The sequence below is a fragment of the Schistocerca cancellata genome, chromosome 1 (genome assembly GCF_023864275.1).
Source record: "Schistocerca cancellata isolate TAMUIC-IGC-003103 chromosome 1, iqSchCanc2.1, whole genome shotgun sequence".
In the NCBI taxonomy this organism is placed as follows: Eukaryota; Metazoa; Arthropoda; class Insecta; order Orthoptera; family Acrididae; genus Schistocerca; species Schistocerca cancellata.
In genome coordinates, this window is record NC_064626.1 from 1084783157 (window position 1) to 1084809068 (window position 25912).

General features: G+C 43.5%; 1 protein-coding gene across 1 annotated transcript in view; it reads right to left on the bottom strand.

Moving 5' to 3' along the window:
• The window catches only part of LOC126091124 (phospholipase B1, membrane-associated-like), a 140079-nt gene that overhangs the window by 9292 nt on the left and 104875 nt on the right, over window positions 1-25912 (bottom strand). The window contains exons 6-7 of the mRNA XM_049907037.1: window positions 22657-22811; window positions 8802-8967 (exon numbers count right to left, since the gene is read on the bottom strand). Coding sequence (XP_049762994.1) covers window positions 8802-8967; window positions 22657-22811 — 321 coding nt within the window. The remainder of the gene's footprint in view (window positions 1-8801; window positions 8968-22656; window positions 22812-25912) is intronic.

The following is a 25912-nucleotide window of genomic DNA, read 5'->3' on the forward strand; positions in this document are numbered from 1 at the left end:
GTACCGAGACTCTAACTAGGGACCTTTACTTCTGCCGGAAAATGCTCTACATGATTTTGAGATTTGCGGTTGAGATCATGACCTTGTCTGAGAGGAACAGCGGTATCTAATTGCGGAAATAGAGCAGTCAAGAGTGTAAGTCCTACATCATAGGAGATGAAACTTTTAGCAGCGTATCGGTGTTTTTCAAACCCACGTTGAAGATTATGAAAACATAATTAATTCTTATTTATTTTTCATTTCGAGTAACCCTTTTTGAGGATACGTTGAAACAACATTGTTTTTGCGTCTTTGTTTTCAACTATAGTTTCCTTTGAATCATACTTCTTCCACTCTTCGAGAATGTTGTTTCTTCTATTCTTGTGTTCACTTCCTTTCAGTTCTTAGTGTTTTTCTGTCGTGAAAGGCTGCCTCTTCTATTGCAGCCTTTTTTTATTGTGTCCATGATGACTCCACCATCTTCCATATCGCTTCCTGCTTCTCTGAGCCATATCATTTTGGATTTTAATTGTTCAGTAGGTCCAAGATTTGTTTACTTATTCTGTCATTATTCATCCTGCTTATGTAACCATAGAATTTTAATCTCCTCTTTCTCATTACATCTGTTAGCTCTTCAGATTTTAGATATAATTCTCTATTAGATATTAATGTGTATTCCGATTCACCGCTGCTTTTAGGTCGTAGTATTTTTCTTCGCATTCTTCTTTCAGTTTTCGCTCATTTTTGAAACTCTCCCTTCCTAGCTATTTTAAGAATTTCAGCTATATAGACTACTTGTGGTCTTAGAAATATTTCACAGTCTTTCAGTTTTGTGTTTCAGCATAAAGATTTTTTGGTATAGATGTTTCTTATTATTTGAAAGGCTCTCTCCATTTTAAGTATTCTAGTCTCTATTGCTGTATTTTCCTTCATGACGTCTGAAAAATATCCTCCTAGATATTTAAAATAGTCTGCTTTAGATATTGTATTGTTATTTATTTTAGGTTTTTGAGGTGCCTTACTGACATTTGTCACGAACAGTGTTTTTTTAACATATATGTACTCTTACTTTTCCTGTTTGATTATACTGTTCTGTTACTTGTTCATGTGAATTTTCAAGTGAGTCTGTTAAAAGTGTCATGTAATCAGCAATTTCCAGGTAATTTTTTACTCATTATATGAGAGTTTGTTCACATTGATCAACTTAATGGATCATACTGACTATAATCTCATGCACTTATAAAATGTTGGAGGAAAATCGCTGGTAGACTGAAGCTTTGGAGAGTGTTTAGGCGTCCACATGTGGCTCAGACTTGCCCGAATATGAGAAATACGCACTATCTGTGTATTCTACCCCGCTGCAGCATTTTCAGTATGTTACCTAAGACTGACTATAATTGAAATTAAGATACCTGATTTGAGAAATATCCATTGCCTCTCGCTGATATTACCTGGTATCAGCTAACTTATAAATATGCGAATCACGTCATATGTCTCTGTTGCTACCATATTTATAAGGCTTCTAGTACAATGGTGTGATACTTCAGCGTAAAAATAAAATTTAAAGAACACGGAAGTTTCGAACTGTCCTTACTAAATTAATATTATTTGGAGACAGCTAGCAAACAAGAGAAAATTCTAATTTTTGACATAACATACCACGATAAATAATTTACAGTGTGAAGGTCGACGAATCTAGTAAACAAAAGTGAAAAACGTACACGAATATGTGCTAATGATGATAGATTCAGTTGACCACAGATGTGTGAGACTTTTCAGTGTCACCGGATTTACATCTTAAGTTCTATATTGGTATACACTACTGGCCATTAAAATTGCTATAATTGTCGAATTTGCATGAAGTCAACTTCATACTTGGATATGTGCTTTATCAGTGAGTAGGAGCAACGCCATACACAATGTATACATAAGAAGATACACTCCTGGAAATGGAAAAAAGAACACATTGACACCGGTGTGTCAGACCCACCATACTTGCTCCGGACACTGCGAGATGGCTGTACAAGCAATGATCACACGCACAGCACAGCGGACACACCAGGAACCACGGTGTTGGCCGTCGAATGGCGCTAGCTGCGCAGCATTTGTGCACCGCCGCCGTCAGTGTCAGCCAGGTTGCCGTGGCATACGGAGCTCCATCGCAGTCTTTAACACTGGTAGCATGCCGCGACAGCGTGGACGTGAACCGTATGTGCAGTTGACGGACTTTGAGCGAGGGCGTATAGTGAGCATGCGGGAGGCCGGGTGGACGTACCGCCGAATTGCTCAACACGTGGGGCGTGAGGTCTCCACAGTACATCGATGTTGTCGCCAGTGGTCGGCGGAAGATGCACGTGCCCGTCGACCTGGGACCGGACTGCAGCGACGCACGGATGCACGCCAAGACCGTAGGATCCTACGCAGTGCCGTAGGGGACCGCACCGCCACTTCCCAGCAAATTAGGGACACTGTTGCTCCTGGGGTATCGGCGAGGACCATTCGCAACCGTCTCCATGAAGCTGGGCTACGGTCCCGCACACCGTTAGGCCGTCTTCCGCTCACGCCCCAACATCGTGCAGCCCGCCTCCAGAGGTGTCGCGACAGGCGTGAATGGAGGGACGAATGGAGACGTGTCGCCTTCAGCGATGAGAGTCGCTTCTGCCTTGGTGCCAATGATGGTCGTATGCGTGTTTGGCGCCAAGCAGGTGAGCGCCACAATCAGGACTGCATACGACCGAGGCACACAGGGCCAACACCCGGCATCATGGTGTGGGGAGCGATCTCCTACACTGGCCGTACACCACTGGTGATCGTCGAGGGGACACTGAATAGTGCACGGTACATCCAAACCGTCATCGAACCCATCGTTCTACCATTCCTAGACCGGCAAGGGAACTTGCTGTTCTAACAGGACAATGCATGTCCGCATGTATCCCGTGCCACCCAACGTGCTGTAGAAGGTGTAAGTCAACTACCCTGGCCAGCAAGATCTCCGGATCTGTCCCCCACTGAGCATGTTTGGGACTGGATGAAGCGGCGTCTCACGCGGTCTGCACGTCCAGCACGAACGCTGGTCCAACTGAGGCGCCAGGTGGAAATGGCATGGGAAGCCGTTCCACAGGACTACATCCAGCATCTCTACGATCGTCTCCATGGGAGAATAGCAGCCTGCATTGCTGCGAAAGGTGGATATACACTGTACTAGTGCCGACATTGTGCATGCTCTGTTGCCTGTGTCTATGTGCCTGTGGTTCTGTCAGTGTGATCATGTGATGTATCTGACCCCAGGAATGTGTCAATAAAGTTTCCCCTTCCTGGGACAATGAATTCACGGTGTTCTTATTTCAATTTCCAGGAGTGTATTATGTAGAGGGTTTCTCGTTCAGAAATCGCATCTGAATATTGATTGTGAGAAGGTCGTGTTATACCTTGTGTAACAAGGAAAACGTATACCAGCACGTGTTGGAATTCGACAATGGCAGTACTGCGTCTTATCAAGACTGCAACTTATTGTTCCAGCATGTTGCTACTCACGTTGGTTGATATATCGCGAATGTAATGCAGGTGCGGAATCTTTGATTGCGGCAGTGCCTTATTCGAGGCCATGCAGGATCTAGCGGCCTCTAATGACTAGTGCCCGAGAGGACATTGTGCGTTCGGCAGTACAGCCACATCACGTAGCTTCAGTCAGGAAATTATCCTGTTTGCGGAAAGACACATGCTCACAGAGGTACTTGGACGAATACGACCGCTGTTGCGGTGTCCTTTGAGGCGACAGGGGAGAGGCATGTTGACAGTGGTGCGAACAACGAGACTATGAATCTACTCTGTAGGAATCAGCATGGGTTTCGAAAAAGACGATCGTGTGAAACCCAGCTCGCGCTCCTCTTCCACGAGACTCAGAGGGCCATAGACACGGGTTCCCAGGTAGATGCCGTGTTTCTTGACTTCCGCAAGGTGTTCGCTACAGTTCCCCACAGTCGTTTAATGATCAAAGTAAGAGCATATGGACTATCAGACCAATTGTGTGATTGGATTGAAGAGTTCATAGGTAACAGAACGCAGCGTGTCATTCTCAATGGAGAGAAGTCTTCCGAAGTAAGAGTGATTTCAGGTGTGCCGCAGGGGAGTGTTGTAGGACCGTTGCTATTCACAGTATACATAAATGACCTTGTGGATAACATCGGAAGTTCACTGAGGGCTTTTTGCAGGTGATGTTGTGGTGTATCGAGAGGTTGTAACAACGGAAAGTTGTACTGAAATGCAGGAGGATCTGCAACGAATTGACGCATGGTGCAGGGAATGGCAATTGAATCTCAATGTAAACAAGTGTAATGTGCTGCGAATACATAGAAAGGTAGATCCATTATCATTTAGCTGCAATATAGCAGGTCAGCAACTGGAAGCAGTTAATTCCACAAATTATCTGGGAGTAGGCAATAGGAGTGATTTAAAATGGAATAACTATATAAAATTAATCGTCGATAAAGCAGATGCCAGACTGAGATTCATTGGAAGAATCCTAAGGAAATGCAATCCGTAAACAAAGGAACTAGGTTACAGTTCACTTGTTCGCCCACTGCTTGCATAATGCTCACCAGTGTGGGATCCGTACCAGATAGGGTTGATAGAAGAGAAGATGGAGAAGATCCAACGGAGAGCAGCGCGCTTCGTTACAGGATCATTTAGTAATCGCGAAAGCGTTACGGAGATGATAGGTAAACTCCAGTGGAACACTCAGTAGCTCGATACGGGCTTTTGTTGAAGTTTCGAGAACATACCTTCACCGAGGAGTCAAGCAGTATATTGCTCCCTCCTACGTATATCTTCGCGAAGAGACCATGAGGATAAAATCAGAGAGTTTAGAGCCCACACAATCTTTCTTTCCACAAACAATACGAGACTGGAATAGAAGGGAGAACCGATAGAGGTCCTCAACGTACCCTCCGCCACACACCGTCAGGTGGCTTGTGGAGTATGGATGTAGATGTAGATGTAGAATACTGAGCTAGGGAATGGCACCATTCGCCGTTTCAACCGAATCTCTTTTCCACCTGTATTAGCGCAGTGTAAATATCCATACATGGAGGACCCGAGAACAACAAACATTGCCAGACTGCATTCTTCATCATCATAGAGGACCAGCACCCGGCGTGATGGTATGGGGACTCATGAGTACGCAATACAATCAGCTCTGGCTCGCACTGTTGCTAATTTGTACAGGAGCAATTAAAATTACGGCGTGGGTGTGCCCGTCTTAGGTGTCTCGCATCTTAAAAGCCTGATGTTATCGTTCAAGGAAATAAAACCGCAGGTAGCCTTTGTTGTCCTGACCTGTCCTGATACAGACGCCCTTCGACCGCTGCCATGGACCATAACTTCTCGAGATCTGTTATTAATTCGGTCGTGGCTTGTCGCCACTACTCGCCAGCAACTACGATTGATGAACTTTGGCAAAGGTTTGAAGTAACATGGAATGGCGTACTACTATCTGTGACCCAATCTCAGTGTGATTCGATGCTCATCCGAGTTGAGCCTAAATTCCGCACCCTCTACACAACTCACCTATAAATTCAGTCACGTATTATTTCTGTGGTAGTGTACACACACAAAAAGTAAAACTTCGTCAAATGATATCAGTCCTTGTGGAGCAGTTTAATGACCAGATGAATATACATCTGCACAGAAAAGAAGAGCCCGTAGAAAAAAAAATGAGAATTGTTTGGAAAGATTGTTTCGGACAGACCCATTTAATGCACTACTGGCCATTAACATTGTTACACCACGAAGATTACGTGCTACAGACACGGAATTTAACCGACAGGAAAGAGATGCTGTGATATGCAAATGATTAGCTTTTCAGAACATTCACACAAGGTTGGCGCCGGTGGCGACACCTACAACGTGCTGAGATGAGGAAAGTCTCCAACCAATATCTGACACACAAAAGAGAAGTTGACCGGCGTTGCCTGGTGAAACGTTGTTGTGTTGCCTCGTGTAAGGAGGAGAAATGCGTACCATCACGTTTCCGACTTTGATAAATGTGTGATTGTAGCACATCGCGATTGCTGTTTATCGTATCACGACACTGCTGCTCGCGTTGGTCGAGATCCAATGACTGTTAGCAGAATGTGGAATCGGTGGGTTCAGGAGGGTAGTACGGAACGCCGTGCTGGATCCCAACGGCCTCGTATCACTAGCAGTCGAAATGACAGGCATCTTATCCGCATGGCTGTAACGGATCGTGCAATCACGTCTCGATCCCTGAGTCAACAGATGGGGACGTTTGCAAGACAACAACCATCTGCACGAACAGTTCGACGACGTTTGCAGCAGCATGGACTATCAGCTCGGAGACCATGGGTGCGGTTACCCATGACGCTGCATCACAGACAGGAGCGCCTTCGATGGTATACTCAACGACGAACCTGGGTGCACGAATGGCAAAACGTCATTTTTTCGGATGAATCCAGGTTCTGTTTACAGCATCACGATGGTCGCATCCGTGTTTGGCGACATCGCGGTAAACGCACATTGGTAGCGTGTATTCGTCATCGCCATACTGCCGCATCACCTGGCGTGATGGTATGGGGTGCCATTGGTTACACGTCTCGGTCACCTCTTGTTCGCAGTGACGGCACTTTGAACAGTGGACGTTACATCTCAGATGTGTTACGACCCGTGGCTCTACCCTTCATTCGATCCCTGCGAAACCCTGCATTTCAGCAGGATAATGCACGACCGCATATTGCAGGTCCTCTACGGGCCTTTCTGGATACAGAAAATGTTCAACTGCTGCCCTGGCCAGCACATTCTCCACATCTCTCACCAATTGAAAACGTCTGGTCAATGGTGGCCGAGCAACTGGCTCGTCACAATACGCCAGTCACTATTCTTGATGAACTGTGGTATCGTGTTGAAGCTGCATGGGCGGCTATACCTGTACACGCCATCCAAGCTGTGTTTGACTCAATGCCCAGGCGTATCAAGGCCGTTATTATGGCCAGAGGTGGTTGTTCTGGGTACTGATTTCTCAGGATCTATGCACCCAAATTGCGTGAAAATGTAATCACATGTCAGTTCTAGTATAATATATTTGTCCGATGAATAACTGTTTTATCATCTACATTTCTTCTTGGTGTAGCAATTTTAATGGCCAGTAGTGTGATATACTGCCAGGAAAAAAAATTCAATGCCTTCAACGGTTGTATTTGGTGGTACCAGCGAATAATATGAAAATACTGAGGGGTTCTAGTGTTGGTGATTCATTTGGAACTGTCGCAGGCGATCTGATGGCTCTCTGGTAGCCTGGCCTCTCTACGCACACTCTGTTTCGACTCCAGTAATTGTGCTAAGTTTAGAGGTGAAAAATGTGGACAACATTCGCTCTAGGGTAACAACTGTGCCCCACCGCCGAATACATAATGCTGTCGAACATTTTCGGTAAATGTATCAGTAGCGTTTCGCTGCTCTCAGCAATGGTCTGCGGAACATTCCCGCACTCGCAGATCAGGTACTGGACTTTCGTGTAATACAGGCCCACATCAAGATCCACGTATTGTGAGAGCAGCGGTGGCCGCGTGAACATCATCCAAGGAAGATATCTGGTACGTGTTGCACCTGATGTGTCACCAACAATCATTGGGAACAGTCAACCTGAAGCAGGACTAAGACCACGTGTGCCTCTGGCAAGGTTGTCACTGACGCCACGACAGTGGCTGCTCTGGTGTCGTGGAAGAGTCGACTGGAGAGTGAAACAACACTGTTGTCTTCAGTGAGGAGAGCAAGTTCTGTCTGTATGCGAGTGATAGACGTGCACGTGTAGGGGTGGATCTGGTAAGCGGCCTATTACAGGTGTGTTCGTCCACGACACACAGGTACCAGCCCAGCCTTCATGGTGTGGGGGGCCATCAATTACAGCTTGCGCTATATGTTTGGTGTTTGTGCAGGGGTTAAGTAACCAGAGCAACTTCACTGTACAAGTTTTTGTCCCCGTGCTACTGCCATTTCTTCGGCAGCAAAACAATGCACGTCCACATACAGCTGGTGCCACAAAAAGTGCTCTTCGTGCTGTACAACAACTGCTGTGACCACTAAGATCACCAGACCTATCGCCAATTAAACACCTATTGGATCTGGCGAAGCGAAAACTTACCCATTCTCCAGAGTCTAAAAGAACCACAGCGTAACTGCAACAAAAGTGCTTGGGACAGACTATTGCAGGATGCAGTTCGGCATCTTGACGATCGTTTGCTTGAGAGAATAACACTTCTGCGTTCCCGCCAGAGGAAGGTACATTGTGTATTGATGTGACTGTTTGGGTACCCTTTACCATGTCATGTCTGTTTCCTTTTGCCCTGAATTTGTTGTCGTATACTCCGATAATGACTAAGTACTTATCACATCATTTATCAATACCAGGCGGAGTAGCCGCGCGGTCTGTGTTATGTCACAGACTGCGCTGCCCCTCCCGCGGGAGGCTCGAGCCCTCCCTTGGGCATGGATGTGTGTGTTGTTCTTAGCGTAAGTTAGTTTAAGTAGTGTGTAATTCTAGGGACCGATGATCTCAGCAGTTTGGTCCCTTACGAATTCACCCACATTTCAACATCACTTATCAATAAAATGGCCATGTCCTTGGGGGCGTTGCATTCTTTCTGCCAGCGTTGAAAAGAAAAAAGATTGTATGGTCTCTTTTGTGTGTTTGTGTGTGTGTGTGTGTGTGTGTGTGTGTGTGTCACTATGCAGATATCAACATGGGATAGTGGAAACAGAGATCTAGACAGATATATTAGTATCAATGAGTTTGTTTATCTTAACCTTACCTCTCGCCATACCCTTCTGACTGAAGTGGAAGCAGTCCTGCGAGAGAAAGGAGTAATCTGTACGATGGCCGGCTTCCGTCGTAATGTTAGGAAAGATGAGCGACTTGGTGAACGGCTGCGTCACCACAGCAAAATCTGTCAGACCCGCATAGCGACTGTCGGCAGACTGTGGACGAAATAAAAATCACAATTTTTAAATCAAACAATGGCAACTCCAGATATGAATATCAACAATGTACGAAACAACATGTTGCTACTTACGCGTAGAGAAGATACGTCAAGTTGCAGATAGGCACAAATAAAACACCCTCACATACAGCTTTCGGACACAGCCTTCGTCAGTAAGACACACACACACACACACACACACACACACACACACGCACAACAGGTGCGCGCGCGCACACCATTCACACACACAAGCTAGCACACCTCACGCACACGCGACCGCCAACTCCAGCATTTAGGGCCCGAGATGTTGCGATTGGCGGTCGTCTTTTACTGATGAAGGCAGTGGGTGAAAGCTTTATTTGAGTGTCTTTTAATTGATATTGTCTGCAACCTGACGTGTCTTTTTATGGTAAGAAGCAATCAGTCTTTTCCTGCAATTTTTAGTGAATTGTAGTAGTTAATTTAAACCAATTTCCTAAATATTTCAGTGTCAGAGGATGCTATACCGATACGTGTCTGTTCCAATGAAATAACAAAATATTATGTGGAATTAAAGATAGTCTCTTCGAAATACTATTGATGTTGTCAGTTAGGATAGTTGCAACGTTTCTTTTCGTCCGTGCCTCGCAGCTGGCGTAACGTCGCACCAAGTCAAATTCGCACCGAGGTCAGAAGCCATGCGCTCTTAGCCACGTGCGGTGCACGAAACAAATTAACGCGACGTACTGCTAAGCGGATTTAATCGGAAACGTTTACTGGCGAGCTCTGATTACTTTTTTGCACTGCTCTATCACCAATTTCCGTACGTATTATAAAAGTATCTGTATGTAGATATGCATATACCGGGTGATCAAAAAGTCAGTATAAATTTGAAAACTTAATAAACCACGAAATAATGTAGATAGAGAGGTAAAAATTGACACACATGCTTGGAATGACATGGGGTTTTATTAGAACCAAAAAAAAAAAAAATCAACCAAGTATTGCTAGACGTGTGAAAGATCTCTTGCGCGCGTCGTTTGGTGATGATCGTGTGCTCAGCCGCCACTTTCGTTATACTTGGCCTCCCAGGTCCCCAGACCTCAGTCCGTGCGATTATTGGCTTTGGAGTTACCTGAAATCGCAAGTGTATCGTGATCGACCGACATCTCTAGGGATGCTGAAAGACATGCTTTACAGTGCTGTTCACATTATTCCTCGACTACAGCTATTGTTGAGGGATGATGGTGGACATATTGAGCATTTCCTGTAAAGAACATCATCTTTGCTTTGTCTTACTTTGTTATGCTAATTATTGCCATTCTGATCAGATGAAACGCCATCTGGTAGACATTTTATGAACTTTTGTATTTTTTTTTTGGTTCTAATAAAACCCCATGTCATTCCAAGCATGTGTGTCAATTTGTACCTCTCTATCTACATTATTCCGTGATTTATTCAGTTTTCAAATTTATACTGACTTTTTGATCACCCGGTATATGTGTATGTATTTATGTTCCATATCTCTCTCTAAACCACTGGACAAATTTCAACAAAACTTGGTGTACATTTCACTTACTGTCTGGGAAGATTCGCTGTGGTGGTAGGAACCACCTACCGACCAAAGGAGTAGGAGCGGGGATGCAAATGGAGCGTAGCGCGAGACGCTCAATAGACCTTAAAGGTCGCATAGATTTGCAAGTTTGATTTTTTGCAGGTTCAAAAGTCGCTGTAGAAGTAAGAGATGTAGAGATTTTACTGGAAACTGTCAAGCTTATTTGAGGAATCATGCAGCTGAAGCACTTACAAACAGTAACAGAGGCAGAGAACTGTGCATTAAAGGTCCTGGACATTGCATGGGCACCAAACAACAGCAAATTTGCTTGTTGTATGTCAGATCACCTCATCCATGTATTTGATCAGAAGGGTGTGAAACGTGACAGATTGTCAACAAAACCAGTTGACTCAAAGTATGAGAAAAAAAGCTATGTTGTAAAAGGCATAGCATTTTCTCCTGATTCCTAGATGATTGATGTTGGTCAAACTGATAACATAGTTTTTGTTTACAAGATTGGCAAAGACTGGGGAGAGAAGAAAGTAATCTGTAACAAATTCCCTCAGCAATCAGCTGTCACATGTTTGATCATTCATCCAGCATTTGAAAATAAGAGCACTTGCTAACTTTCAACCAGTTTTATACATAATTTCAAACGTTTACGAGACATGTCGCTGACAAAATGATGAAAGGAAAGAAATGTACCACTTACTACATTTTCACTGTACATACCGTAAAACTGTCGCATCAAACATTAACTTTTACTTGATTACTTCCTTACTGCTAACACTATCTACATTTTGCGTACAGCATTTAGATAGGTCACTGAATCTACTTGTAAATATAAGACATTGTAGGACGCAGAGTTCAGGAGACATCACGTCATAAACACTGAGATACGTGAAAAACTGCCGAATCAGAGATGACGTTTTAATTTATTATTTCTCTCTACCAACTCTATTCGCAACACATTTCGCAGACGCTATCCATATACAGGGTTAGTCACTAACTATTGCCACGAAGAATAATTCCGAAAATATGATAGGAGTTCAAAAGTTTGTGGGACAAAAGTTGCATGGGACAACGAGGGCCATAATACAATGTTGGCTTTTTGTTGCTAGGTGGGGTCGCTTCAGAGATATGAAGGTCAACTTTGTTGTTTTTGAAATAGGATGTTATAGTTTAGTACTTAATTTCTGACAGCGGCTATCGAGACGAGCCCAATGAGGTGTAACAGTAAGGTATTTGAAGGTCAACGAAGGTCACAAAGGTGGCATGAACGTCCATTTACAGAAGGTGTTCCAAGTGATGACCATTGGTATCAATGCAGTGCTGCAATCTTCTTATCATGGATTGAGTGGCATTTCTCATCACAGCGGTACTTATGGAAGCACATGCTCTGACAATTCTCTCTCGCGTATCTTCAGGTGTAGTTGGAACGTCTTTATAAACAATGTCTTTTACGAATCCCCACAAGAAAAAATCCAGAGGCGTCAAGTCTGGCGAACGAGCCGGCCACGACAGATCTCCGCGCCCAACCCAACGATTTGGGAATTGTCTCTGCAACTCATTTCTAGCAATCAGCGAAAAATGTTCAGGACATCCACTGTATTGATACCACATTCTGTTCCGTGTTCCTAAAGGTATTTCTTGCAATAACAGAATTAATGTTTCTTGCAGGAATATGGTGTACTTCCTACCATTAAGATTTCCTTCGATGAAACAGGGGCTATAATTCTGTTCTCCAGAATCTTACACCATACATTCGCCAACTATATTTCGTGAATGTAGCCTCGTCAATAAATGAAATCAAATTAATAAATGTGTCATCCCTCTGAATCTGAAGTTGAGCCCATGGGCAGAATTCTATGCGACCTTACAATCCGTACCAGTTAATTCTTTTTTGGAGGCTGATATGGTAAGGGTGATATTTATGGCGATACAGAACAGGAACAACACTACTCTGGCTCATGCCAGATTTCCTTGCGATTTGACTTGAACGAACACAAGGATCTCGAACCGCAGTGGCATGAGTATCAGTTTCCGTTTCCTCGTTAGTAACTTTCCTTTGCCGGAAATGTTTCCGATGCGTTAAGGATACAGTTGTTCTCAATTTATCATACACATATTTAAAAGTACAACGTCTAAGGTGAGTACGTTGAGGATATGTTTCAACGTATAAGTCTCTAGGTCTCACTGTATTTCGTTGGAATTCTCCGTAAACGAGAAGCATATCGACTTGTTCTTCGATGGAATACATCATTCACATTTGCTTGATTCGACGACACTATTCTTACCGTTCCTATTAGTGTTGTATTGCGAAACCGTCGAATGGTGCTTACATGTCAATGGCACATTAGATGGATACGCCGTATTCGGCAAATGAGAATTGTCAGAGCATGTGCTTCGATAAGTGCTGCAGTGATAAGGAATACCACTCAATCCATGATAAGAAGATTGCAGCACTGCATTGATACCAATGGTCACCACATGGAACACCTCTAAATGGACGTTCATGGCACCTTTGTGACCTTCGTTGACCATCAAAGACCTTACTGTTACACATCAATGGATTCGTCTCGATAGCCGCTATCATAAAATAAGTACCAAACTATAGTATCCCATTAACAAAAAATTGACCTTCATATCTCTGACGCGACCCCACCTAGCAACAAAAAACCAACGTCATGTTATGGCTCCCGTTGTCCCATGCAACGTTTGCCCCACAAACTTTTCAGCTACTATCATACTTTCGAAGTTATTCCAGGTTACAATAGTTAGTCAGTCACCCTGTATACTACTGGTGTAAAACGCACCATCCGAATAGGCCTTCGAAAACGCCGTATCATCCTCAGCCGATAAGCGTCAGTGGATGTGGGGGGAATGTGGTCAGTACACCGCTCTTCCGAGCGCTACGTCTCAATCAAGTAGCTCCCAAATTGGCCTTACAAGGGCTAAATGCACACCACTTGCCAACAGCACTAGGCAGATCCGGCTGGTCACCCATTCAAGTATCAGCCAAGATCGACAGCGCTCAACAGCGGTGATCGGTCGAGGATCGATGTGAACACAGCGTCAAGTCTGTTGTCACTAGTGAACGTAGCTACAAAATTATATCATTATACGACACATCTTTTAGGAGATACATCATGAACAATGAGCTGCGTGAAAACAGAACTACAAGGTGAAATTTCCTAGGAATGCAGTTGAAGCAGGTTACAAATACGTATGAAATATGTTCAATATATATGACATGAGCCACAATTAAAAAGCTCCTAGAACCCTGGATCGTTCTTAAGCAAACTTGGTAGACGTACGATTTTCTATCGGGAAAGAAATACTGTGGGTAAGAACCAGCAACCTGCTATTGGGTTGGGGGTGACAACGCGGAGAGAGAAGAAGGAAGGAGGAGATGAACAGGCAGAGAGGGGGAAGGCGGAAATGGACCTAGATGGGTAGCAGTTAACCGCAGTCAAGTTCATCAGTTTTATACAGCCTGCCTTCCTCAAGGTGAAAGCCGAACGCCGACCTCTGATCCTTCCCTAACCGAAGACGTATCTCCCTCAAAAAAGCAGGAAAGAGCTAAAGCACATTTCGATGCCTGGGTACAGGAACGCCATTCGAATATTTTGCCGGCTTTCCGTAAATTCATTAATCGCACAGGATCACTAACTCCAGAACTACGTTAAAATACAAATCCCGCCCCAGAGGGCCACTAATTACCACTCCAAACCGCTCCACGAAATTATCTAACATTTAGGCCCTTCAGTCAATCAGACTCACAGGCAGTTTCACTGGCCTTTTTCTGTTCGCGATAATAACGCTTCTGCAAGGTTCTGCTTCCCATGAGTACTTTTGGAACTTTCCCTATGAGTACCGGAAAACATAAGTAATCACTTTAACTACTGCCCCAGACGACTGACATCAAGTGCGTTTTGCAAGACGTCCAGATTTTACAATCGAAGTACGAGTGTATCTGAAGTGAAAAACACATTCGCATTTTAGTGATCCGAGCAACGATGAACAGTCTCAATACCCAATAGGGTTGCGTCTCCCGTTAAGATGCCAACATCGCTCTTCAATACTACTCAGTGTACAACTTGTGCAACTTAGTCCCTACTATTGTGTACCATATAATTCAGAAATGTTAAAAGGTCACTGCGTAAATCCAGGCAGTTTGTATTTACCATTGGTGACAAGTATTACAATTATTGTGCTAATATAAAATTATTAGTGGAATTGATGATACCTGCTTCATCCAAGAGAATTTTTCGTATGGGTTTATATAGCTATTGCATGCACTCATAGGACTCACATCGTTGTCACAAACCATCTATAACATATCATTTTACTGTGAATTATTTTTACTCATTTTCCGTATCTTTGTCTGTTGGTCGAGTTACATTTCAGAGACGTTTCTGCTGTGTGTAATTCAGACATCGCTGTTGCCATTTGCGTTCTACTCAATGGCTGTTAGAAAATATTACATCTCACTTCTGCTTTAGAGTTAAAGCTCACTTCTGCTTTAGAGTAAACTTCTGTTAAAGCTCACTTCTGCAATAGATTTCACTTAGGGCCTACTTCAGTATTAGAACTTATTGTAATGATCGCATTAAATTTATCATGTTCTGTAAATCTGTTTGAAGTTAATAGTTTAATTCATCTTTACGACGTAGCTATGCGGAATACATCCTAATATGGCGTAAGTTGGCTGTGAAGAAAGCCATAGGTAATTGTTATAAACCATTCGTGTTAATTATTTACTTATCCAATGACTGACTTATTTAATAGAGAAAGTTGATAATTTTTTAAAAGGTATCTAATTTCATGTGCAGTTTAGTGGTCTTATCTGGGAGGACAGAATTTCATAGTCGCCATTCAGATTAAATTTTTTTACGATTGTGTGTGATCTCGCTACACGTGTCAAATATAATCGTTCAGATTATTCGAATTAAGGACTACAATAAAGAAAATCTTATCCAATGACAAATTGTAGCCATATAAGACTGGTGTTACTGTCGTATTGAAAAATAGTAGCACTCGGAAACAAAGCACAGTTCTCACTAATCCCATGAATCCGCAGTATATTGGTGATAATGGGATTTACGGCACTCTATTCACTGTCTTTGGCGTCCGTATTCGCCGAATGTAGCATCCAGACATCGTTTTAGTTTCCAAATAGGAAAAAATGGTTCAAGAATTGTTGTTTACATGTATATTTTTGTTACATCGGTGATAATTGTATTGAAATTAACATGTTGTTTCTTAATGCTACTTTGGATACTCAGGTGGATTTTAGATGTATTCCCTTAGCAACGGGTAGCCGAAAAGTATCGCTACATGTTGTATCAACTGCGCGTATTTTACTTTTTGTCCCGTGACGTCGTTTCCTCTGTGGGAGATGATACTTTTTATTATGATGGTAGCTATCAGCTAAGTAGCGTTTTTGTAAAATACCCTTCCTGCTAACGAACATACTTTCTTTAAGTGTATTTTGGCAGTTGGAGACACGGCTTGACAACTAGCACGTGCAAAACAAGCGGGGTATACCTGACAGCGTATCTAAGAGGAATTTACCTATCAGTTGATGACGAACGGATAATAATATTTGCTATCTTGAACATTTCCAGTGAGATCATTTATGTTCCTGATTTACCTTCCATATGCTTATTTAAAGAAACCGCCTTCTTACAATAAGATTCCCCCTGTTTAGTGAAGGTTAACTTCACTGCAGAAGAATCCAACACAATGGCGCCAGCAGCATAATTCATTCTAGGACTAACGATAACAACTCATCACGAAGGAATTATCCGAATGGAGCTGAAATTGGTAGATGTGATGTAGTTATGCAGACAAACATGTGATTACGTTATCAGAAAAATTGGATGATTCATTCAAGAGGAAGAACTACACGAATTGAGCATGTCAATAACATGTTGTTCCAGCTCTGGTCCATATGTAAGCAGTTTCTCGGTTTGGCATTGATTTACTGAGTTCCTTAGATCCCCAAAATCATGAGCTGATTGGGGCCATGCCCATAATGCTCCAAATGTTCTAAACTGGGGAGAAATTCGGCGACACTGCTGGCAAAGGTAGATTTTGGCAAGCATAAAGATAAGCAGTAGAAACTTTCACCGTGTGTGGGCGCGGATTATCCTGCTGAAATGTAAGCTTAGGATAGCTGCCCATGAGGGGCAACAAACCGCTGTCCGGAGCGTCTCCACATCCTTCTTCGCTCGTCATCATGAATCGGTTCGTAGCGACACTCATCACAGAAGACAGTTCTACGCCAGTCAAGGAGATTTCAAGGCAAGGACGTGCCTGGAGAAGTCCTGGATACGGTAGGATACCAATTTGACTGTGGCCCCCAATACGGTCCGACAAACAAGAGTGATGATCTGGAGCCCCTTTGGTTGTCAACCGCGGCTCCCTTACAGCACAGTAGTACCTCGATATTATACGCCTCGTTTTGATGCCCATCATGGAAAGCCATCCTGGACTAACGTTTCACAAGATCATGCACGCCTGCCAACGGAGAGATTTTCTAGCGCTTGTCTTTATGTTTGCCAAAATCTGTCTTTACCAGGAATGTCGCCGGATCTCTCCCCAGTTGAGAACGCTGGTAGCATTATGGGCATAACACCAATCAGCTTGGGATTTTGAGGATCTAACACCCCTATAGGACAGAATTAGGCACGATATTCGTCAGGAGAACATACAGCAACACTATCAATCAATGCCAAGCCGAGAAACTGCTTGCATATATGGCAGATGTGAAACAGCGCATTATTGACTTGCTCAGTATTACTGATATTGTTATCATTTGTTTGTCTATATACGTACATCACATCTCCGATTTCCGTCTCATTCGGTTAATTTCTTTGCGGTCGCTGTTTTTGTTTGTCTTAGACTGAATTGTACTCCTGACGCCGTTGTGTTCACAAAAAAAAAATGGTTCAAATGGCTCTGAGCACTACGGGACTTAACATATGAGGTCATCAGTCCCCTAGAACTTAGAACTATCTAAAACTAACTAACATAAGAACATCACACACATCCATGCCCGAGGCTGGATTCGAACCTGCGACTGCAGCGGTCGAGCGGTTCCAGACTGAAGCGCCTAGAACCGCTCGGCCACTGCGGCCCGCGAACCTCCACAAGTCAGGGGGAATCTTATTGTAAGAAGGCGTTTTTTTTAAAAAAAAAAAAAAGAAAGAAAAGCGTAAGGAAGGTAAACCAGAAACATACATGATTGCATTGGGAATGGTCACCATAAACAATATTATTAACCGTTCAACATCCACAGACGGGTAAATGCCAAAACGAATAACTGCTTACGTAAGGGTCAGAGGGGAACCAACGTGTTACTGATTTGCTCAGTTTTTGAAGCCGAATTTTTCTCATGCTGTAATCACTTTTTTAAAGAATGCACCACTATTTGACTGTACATTACTGTATTTTTCTCCTGTAAACTCTAGATTTTGGCTTTCACGCCATTATCGAGTACAGTGAAACTTCCCCTTTGCGTGTAAAAAATAACAGAGCTGGAAAAACTCTTACGTTATTTGATTTCCAAACAGCTGAGCAAAACTCAACGTAGTCAGACAGTTTTCTCTTTACTTATTCTGATCATCACTACACTAACAATATTATGGCACAACGTAATCTGACTTTCAATAACCCCTACGAAAGAATGGCCCTGATTAACAATAACCTATACCTTTCATGAATCACTTACCTCACAAAAATGTTCGTTGCTAGAACTACTGCAATACAGAGAACGCCAATATTGCCAGCTAAATAAAAGATTCTATCTACTGAAGGCACTAACTACTGATAGCCATAGTTAGCAAATGAAAGATTTTGACAGAGAACAAACAAGGTATTTACCTTAATAGTGTTCAGAAGTCATAATGTATAAATATCGGTTCATGACATCCAGTCTTACAAATTTCCTTTTTCTGACGGACACACGCCCAAATCGTCCGCTCATAATAACCTCTCAAAACTCTGGCATCTCTCTCCCCACATCCACCACTGCTGGCAGCTCACCTCCAACTGCCCAACACTACGTGCTGTTCCCATCCAACTGCCCAGCGAATATTCCAGCGAGTCCAACCAACCACAGACTGCACACAGCACAGTCAGCGATTTTCATACAGAGCACTACGTGGAGTTACCAACATAAAAACATAAACAGCCTACTTACAAGTGCTCTTAGACAATTAACATCATTTTGCTGTATACTGTGCAGGGTGATAAATACACTGTTCAACACATATGCTTAACATTGACATCAATCAAATGTGTTGAACTGAGCGTTTGTCATCGATCACAGTAAACAGCAAATTTATGTTAAAGGTCTAAGAACATTGTACTCGATAATGGCGTGAAAGCCGAAGTCTAGATTGTGCAGAAGAAATATGCAGTAATACACAGTAAGATGGCAGTATATTATTTCAAAAGTGCTGTGTGACTGTGACTCAGCACGAAAGTAAACCTCGTAATCATTTGTTTGTCTGTAGACGTAAATCACCTCCACTGATTTCCAAATGGCTCTGAGCACTATGGGACTCAACTGCTGTGGCCATAAGTCCCCTAGAACTTAGAACTACTTAAACCTAACTAACCTAAGGACAGCACACAACACCCAGCCATCACGAGGCAGAGAAAATCCCTGACCCCGCCGGGAATCGAACCCGGGAACACGGGCGTGGGAAGCGAGAACGCTACCGCACGACCACGAGATGCGGGCCCACTGATTTCCGTCCCATTTGGATAATTCCTTCGTGGTGCGTCGTTTTGTCTTAGAGTGTATGTTGTAAGCGTACTGCCATAGACCGAGCGGGGTGGCGCAGTGGTTAGACACTGGACTCGCATTCGGGAGGACGACAGTTCAATCCCGCGTCCGGCCATCCTGATTTAGGTTTTCCGTGATTTCCCTAAATCACTGCAGGCAAATGCCGGGATGGTTCCTCTGAAAGGGCACGGCCGACTTCCTTCCCTAATCCGATGAGACCGATGACCACGCTGTCTGGTCTCCTTCCCCAAACCAACCAACCGTACTGCCATATCGCTGGCTTGGTTGCGGAGTATCTTTGCGGGCAGCGCGTCTCTCGTGTCGAGCGCGGGAAACGGAACTGTTATGTTGTGTAGTGTGTACCTCTGCATGTGAGAGGCATTGTTAGTATAGAAGTTGGAGTGTTGCTACAAGTTCTATTACAGTGAAGCGATGAAATATGGAAATGATACAGGGGAAAGTGCGTCAGGAAGTAATTGAAAAATGATCAATGCCGCTGATAACGTATTTGTGTTACCTCTCGTTGCGTGTCGTACCGTAATAAAAGAGTGCAATCAAGTGCCAGTGTCTTGTAGCGAGCGTAAGAACGTGCGTTCGATCATCGAGTTTCCGCATTATCAACAATCAGCCGCGCCGCGACGGTTACGCGCGCGCTCGTACAAGTGAGAACTGAAAATTTAACTTTACGAACAGTGCCATATCATTACTAGTGTCAAGGAGGACTCGTACCAAATATCTGTACATGCGTGACGAGCGTAAGAACTTTCGTGCGATCATTCGTCTTCCGCATCATCAACAATCACCCGCGTCGTGTCGGTTACGCGTACGCTCGTCCGAATGATATTGTGGACTGTTAATCATCCATTAATTGGGATAACACTTATGAATTAGAATGTAAACAGTGCAACCTGTGATTTCCTTTATTCGTCTCAGAATATAGTTGTTCATACCAGACGTCGAACAGTGTTGTGTCTTAACGTTGAGTGGCTCCCCTAAACCCGCTTGCATAATTCGATAGATAATTTCAGGCAAGCCAGCAGCAGTGTGGAGCAGAACAGTACGACCGCCGTGGGATTATCAGGTACGTGGTGTGGACAGGGCGCACGGTCACGAAACGACAACAGTTTAAAAGGTACCACCCCACCCATTCGTACTCCCGGGCGTGTTACATGGCGACGTGTATTCAGGATTTGCAATTTTCGGATAAGAAGTGCCGTATAATTAATTTGTAGTGTGAACTGTTTAACTTAATTTGGATTGAGTGACGTCACGCTAGCTGTGGGATGTGTACGTCAAAGAACTTATGACACTGTATATACTCGTCCGATCAGTGACAGTGCAAAGAGCCAGTGCTACTCCACTTTGGTGCCCTTTGACGACGCTAGCGGCACCTATGTGCGAAAGAGAACAGTTATTTGGCAGCCATTACGGATTGTAGCCTGTCGCGATTGCGGTTTATCGCATCGCGACACTGCTGCTCGCGTTGGTCGAGATCCAATGACTGTTAGCAGAATGTGGAATCGGTAGGTTCAGGAGGGTAATACGGAACGCCGTGCTAGATCCCAATGGCCTCGTACCACTAGCAGTCGAGATGACAGGCATCTTCTCCGCATGGCTGTAACGGATCGTACAGCCACGTCTCGATCCCTGAGTCAACAGATGGGGACGTTTGCAAGACAACAACCATCTGCACGAACAGTGTGACGACGTTTGCAGCAGCATGGACTATCAGCTCGGAGACCGTGGCTGCGGTTACCCTTGACGCTGCATCACAGACAGCAGCGCCTGCGATGGTGTACTCAACTACGAACCTGGGTGCACGAATGGCAAAACGTCTCGGTCACCTCTTGTTCGCATTGACGGCACTTTGAACAGTGGACGCTGCATTTCAGATGTGTTACGACCCGTGGCGCTACCCTTCATTCGATCCCTGCGCAATCCTACATTTCAGCAGGATATCGCACGACCGCATGTTGCAGATCCTGTACGGTCCTTTCTGGATATAGAAAATGTTAGACTGCTGCCCTGGCCAGCACATTCTCCAGATCTCTCACCAATTGAAAACGTCTGGACAATGGTAGCCGAGGAACTGGCTCGTCACAATACGCCAGTCACTACTCTTGATGAACTGTGGTATGGTGTTGAGGCTGCACATGCCATCCAAGCTCTGTTTAACTCAATGCCCAGGCGTATCAAGGCCGTTATTACGGCCAGAGGTGATTGTTCTGGGCACTAATTTCTCAGGATCTATGCACCCAAATTGCGCGAAAATGTAATCACATGTCAGTTCTAGTATAATATATTTGTCCAATGAATACCCGGTTATCATCTGCACTTCTTCTTGGTGTAGCACTTTTAATGGCCAGTACTGTACCATAGACGCTAGATGGTTGGAAGTCAACGATTCTTCACGCAACGTGGGGTTTAGTGGCTTGCCTGCTCTATAAAGTCGGATAGATGGTGATCTGGTGCATGCACAAGTGTTTCGGAGCTCACCATTCATCGTACATTGTTGAACGTGGAGCTCCTCCGCAGACTATCCCTTCGTGTCACATGCTGACACAAGAAGTCATCAGTTACGATTGCAGTGGGCACAGGACCATCGTGATTCGACCGTTGGTCAATGGAGTCGTGTCGGTTCTTCGCGTGCTTCATATTATTGCTACACTAGGTCGATGATCATCGAGGTGAATGGTGGCTCTTCGGGTGCTTCACATTGTTGCTACACTAGGTTGATGGCCATCTCCACAAACGCCGTCATCGAGGTGAATGGCGGCTCGGAACTTGAAGCGCGCCATGGATGCGGGGCCGTGGGAGCGGTATTATGCTGTGAGAGACGTTTTACTGCGCTTTCGTGGGACCTGTGGTAGTAATCGAAGACATGCTGACACTTGCGAACCACTTGCATCTCTTCGCGTTTGATGTCTTCCCCGACGGTGATGTCATCTTTCAGCCATATAATTGTCCGTGTTACAGTGGTTTGAGAATAGTGAACTCGCGGTTGATGTCACGGCGAGCAAATTCGCCTGATGTACGTCCTATGAAATCCATCTGGGTCGTTATTAGGCACCATCACTGCGTACGCGAATCAGCGACCCATCACTTACGCGTATTACCTGACCTGTGCGTAGACGTCTAATGTCATATACCTCGACAAACCTACCAACAACTGTCGGATCCCTGATACGCAGAATCAGTGATGTATTCGTTCCAGAGAGGGACAAACAAGTTATTAAACAGGCGGTCATAGTTTTTTGGTTGATCTGTGTATTTCCCTTGATCAGTGTGTATCAGACAGCAACAGGTAGGGTACGTGAACCACTGTGTGACTATTTGCAAAACTCACTTACCACCTGCTCATCCACCTTCTGCCAGTCGTCCATGACGCGAGTTAATTCCTGCCGTCTGTTACCGAAGCGCAGACCGAACATGCAGGGGCACTCTGCGTCATTAACCAGCTCACACAATAAAGACCGCGTCGTGAAGTTCCTGATGATGTCCATGTCTGCAAAAGAATGAAACGCTGTAGAGCGTCGTATATCATCATAGTATCTTAACTCCACATCAGCTCCATGTAAATATTTATGATAAGAATTTTCGTAAGACTGGACTACTGGAGTCACAGAATGACTTTGGTATTATTTCAGCTTGTTTAATGCCCTTACGAAGGACATTACAATGCAGTACTAGGGCAGTGATATCGAATACGTAATGAGTACTCACATATTTATCGTAAGCATCGATGGACGATTTGCAATGAAACACTGTTTTACACTATAAACGTAGTAACTCTCAAATGAATCATTCCAGTATTTATTTTATGCAATTTACACGTTCTCCCGAATGCTCCCAATACCTTAAGCTCCGCTCCATCACTCTCAGAGAGGATTTAAGAAACTGTAGCTTCCCTCTGTTGTTTTTAATGGCATTTCGTCTAAATTTCGATATATTTTTTGTCGAGAAGAACCGATTCTGAAAGTTGCCTTGTGACACCACAGGAGCGTCTTTGCATCTTTGAGATCTGCACAGGACCTCAGGAAATGGGAGTCTCTGGCACTCGTATGGTGAATATCTGAATTAAGCTTTCCATTCCACTGTCATCTTGGGTATTAGTAACCGCTTCAGCTGTATTTAGTCCTTCATTATTGGATCACTACCGGTTTCGTGGCACTAAGAGCCACATTTTCAGGTGACCATTTGACTAAAACATTACAGCGGAGAAGCTCGGAACCTTTTTACCCAACATTCGTTGTCCGTCACAACAAAACACCGCTAAAAGGCGGTATGTCATAGTATAAGACAGCCAGATTCCAATGTTGTGGACGGGTCCACTGTGCTGTATGTTCGGAGCCGACGCGAAGCGGTTCGGAGGTCTGCAACGTTTAAGATTTTGGGTGGTCTTTCCAGTTACTTCGCCAAGGTGGTTAATAGGGCACATGCAGGTCATGTGATTTAAATAGTCCAACGATTATTTATTCCAAGCGCAGAACTTGTAGTGGGTTGTAATGCAAACTGGTATTCATGCACGTGTCTTCACGAAGATTCGGCTCGCTCGTTTTCGTAAACTAGGTGTTGATTTACGACACCGAGTAATATCTATTCAACCCGCTGTGTTCGACCTTATCATTCTCCCGTACATTATAAAAACCTTATTGTCTTTCTGCAAGACTCATTAAGAGAACCTGTAATTTCATGCTTTTGACTGGAACTTATGTTACATGTACTGAGAATGTAGATGGTTTTTTTATCGGTTTGCACAGCATGAGTGCAGTGCAGTAACTATATTCCTATTAGTTATATGCTGTAACTATAATCCTATTAGTTATTTGCTCTCTCTAAGCCACTCATTATTCTTGAATATAAGATAGTGTGTGATTTTTGGGTAAGGTTTTTTGAGTATTTACCTACTATTGGTTTTCAGCTACATGGCTAAGCTAATTTATTTACCGTTTCACATATTTACGTAAGTTTGTATGTTGCTGTGACGATATCTTTAATTACTTGCGGTCAGGTCAGGTTTCCAATTGAATATGAAGTCATTAACATTCATATTTTAAGCATAGCTTCAGACATTAGGGCTCTACCCACCCACTCGTGATAGGACGTCAGTTTCGTATCACCCCTTAAAAGTTCTCAGTTTCTTTTTGCACAGAAAATAAATATCCCTTTTACGTAATGATTATTTGTTCCTGTGAAGCTGAAAGACAAATGTAGACCCTACATCTGCCTTTTTCCCTTTTTTCCTTTTTTTTCGGTATAAATTTCATGGAATTCGTGCAGACATGTTTTGAACAATGTATTCGTTTTTATGAACGATAGCCATATTCACAATATAATACTAAAAGTTGAAATGATTCGAAGTACTCTAGCGTATTTACTTTCCCCTTAACGAATCTAACTTTTGAACAAAAATGGATGTACTACTTGTCTTTAAAAACTTGTTATAATCTATGAGCGAAAATATGTTGTCTAAGAGATAATACTGTGAAATGCCTAATACAAGTGTTTCTTCGTAACTGTACCTACTGCAATGTACAGTTATTTTTCAACAGAAATAAGTAGTTAATTGCAAGCCCATAAATGATTTACTTGAGACATTACCACCTTGTAACCATTCAAAGGTATTTTTGTAAGAAATAGCTGCAACTGGCATCCAGCTCACATCATTTTCATAATAAACATAGCTAACGGAACACATCACCAACTACATCATTCTGTTTTGTTCAATAGAAATAACGGAAATTAAATTGTAACGACCATTCACTGAAAAACGACAAGGAAAGCAGAACGAGCAAGTTTAGATTCATACTGACACTTCTTTTCTTTTCACCTGACGTAGGAAAAACTTGTCGCAGACTGTAAATGACATTTGGGAGAGTACGCTCTGTCAGCGTGGTCAGATATAGTATGTAAAATCAGTTGGAGATGTTGTTAACATTTAATATTTACATTACCGTTACTGATACCGAAACGTGCTACGGAACGAGTGTTATTGTGGTGAGTTGTGGGTATTTTGCTGTATTCTCAACGTTTTTAAGTTTTTCATTTACCGAGGTACCGAAACAACCACAGTTTATGTAACTGGAATTATGTGCCCTTAATAGATCTTAATAACCCCTTTTTCTCCACGCGTAGGCGTCAAAGCTGGTTAAACAGCACTGTACCGTTGGAAAGGTGAAAAATAAAACTGAAACAGTAGACGGGACGTACAACAGACACAGGTGAAGTTAGGTCTCGTCGTTTGATTTCACCAAGACGGCTGTTCGATAGAGGGTCCACGCAGAATGACCTGGTCTTTAATGTAGTTATCATAAAGTCACTGCATAAATAAGTAACCCAAAGAGGCAAATCAGACACTTGTAGATATCAGCTGCTTCAGCAAAACTTCAGAGATCTGGGAGGTGAGCAAAGGTGTACCCAGTTGGGATATCCAGTCCTGATATTTGTCTTATGCCCAAGTGAAACATTCGTCGAAACTGGTAGACCTCACGTATTTTTAATATATTCGGAACTGGTGGTTGTAATTTTTTTCTTATTTTTTCAGCAAAGTAGTTGTAGCACAGAAAAATAAGTGTTCAACAGTTACGGTATTATTTGAAATTAACT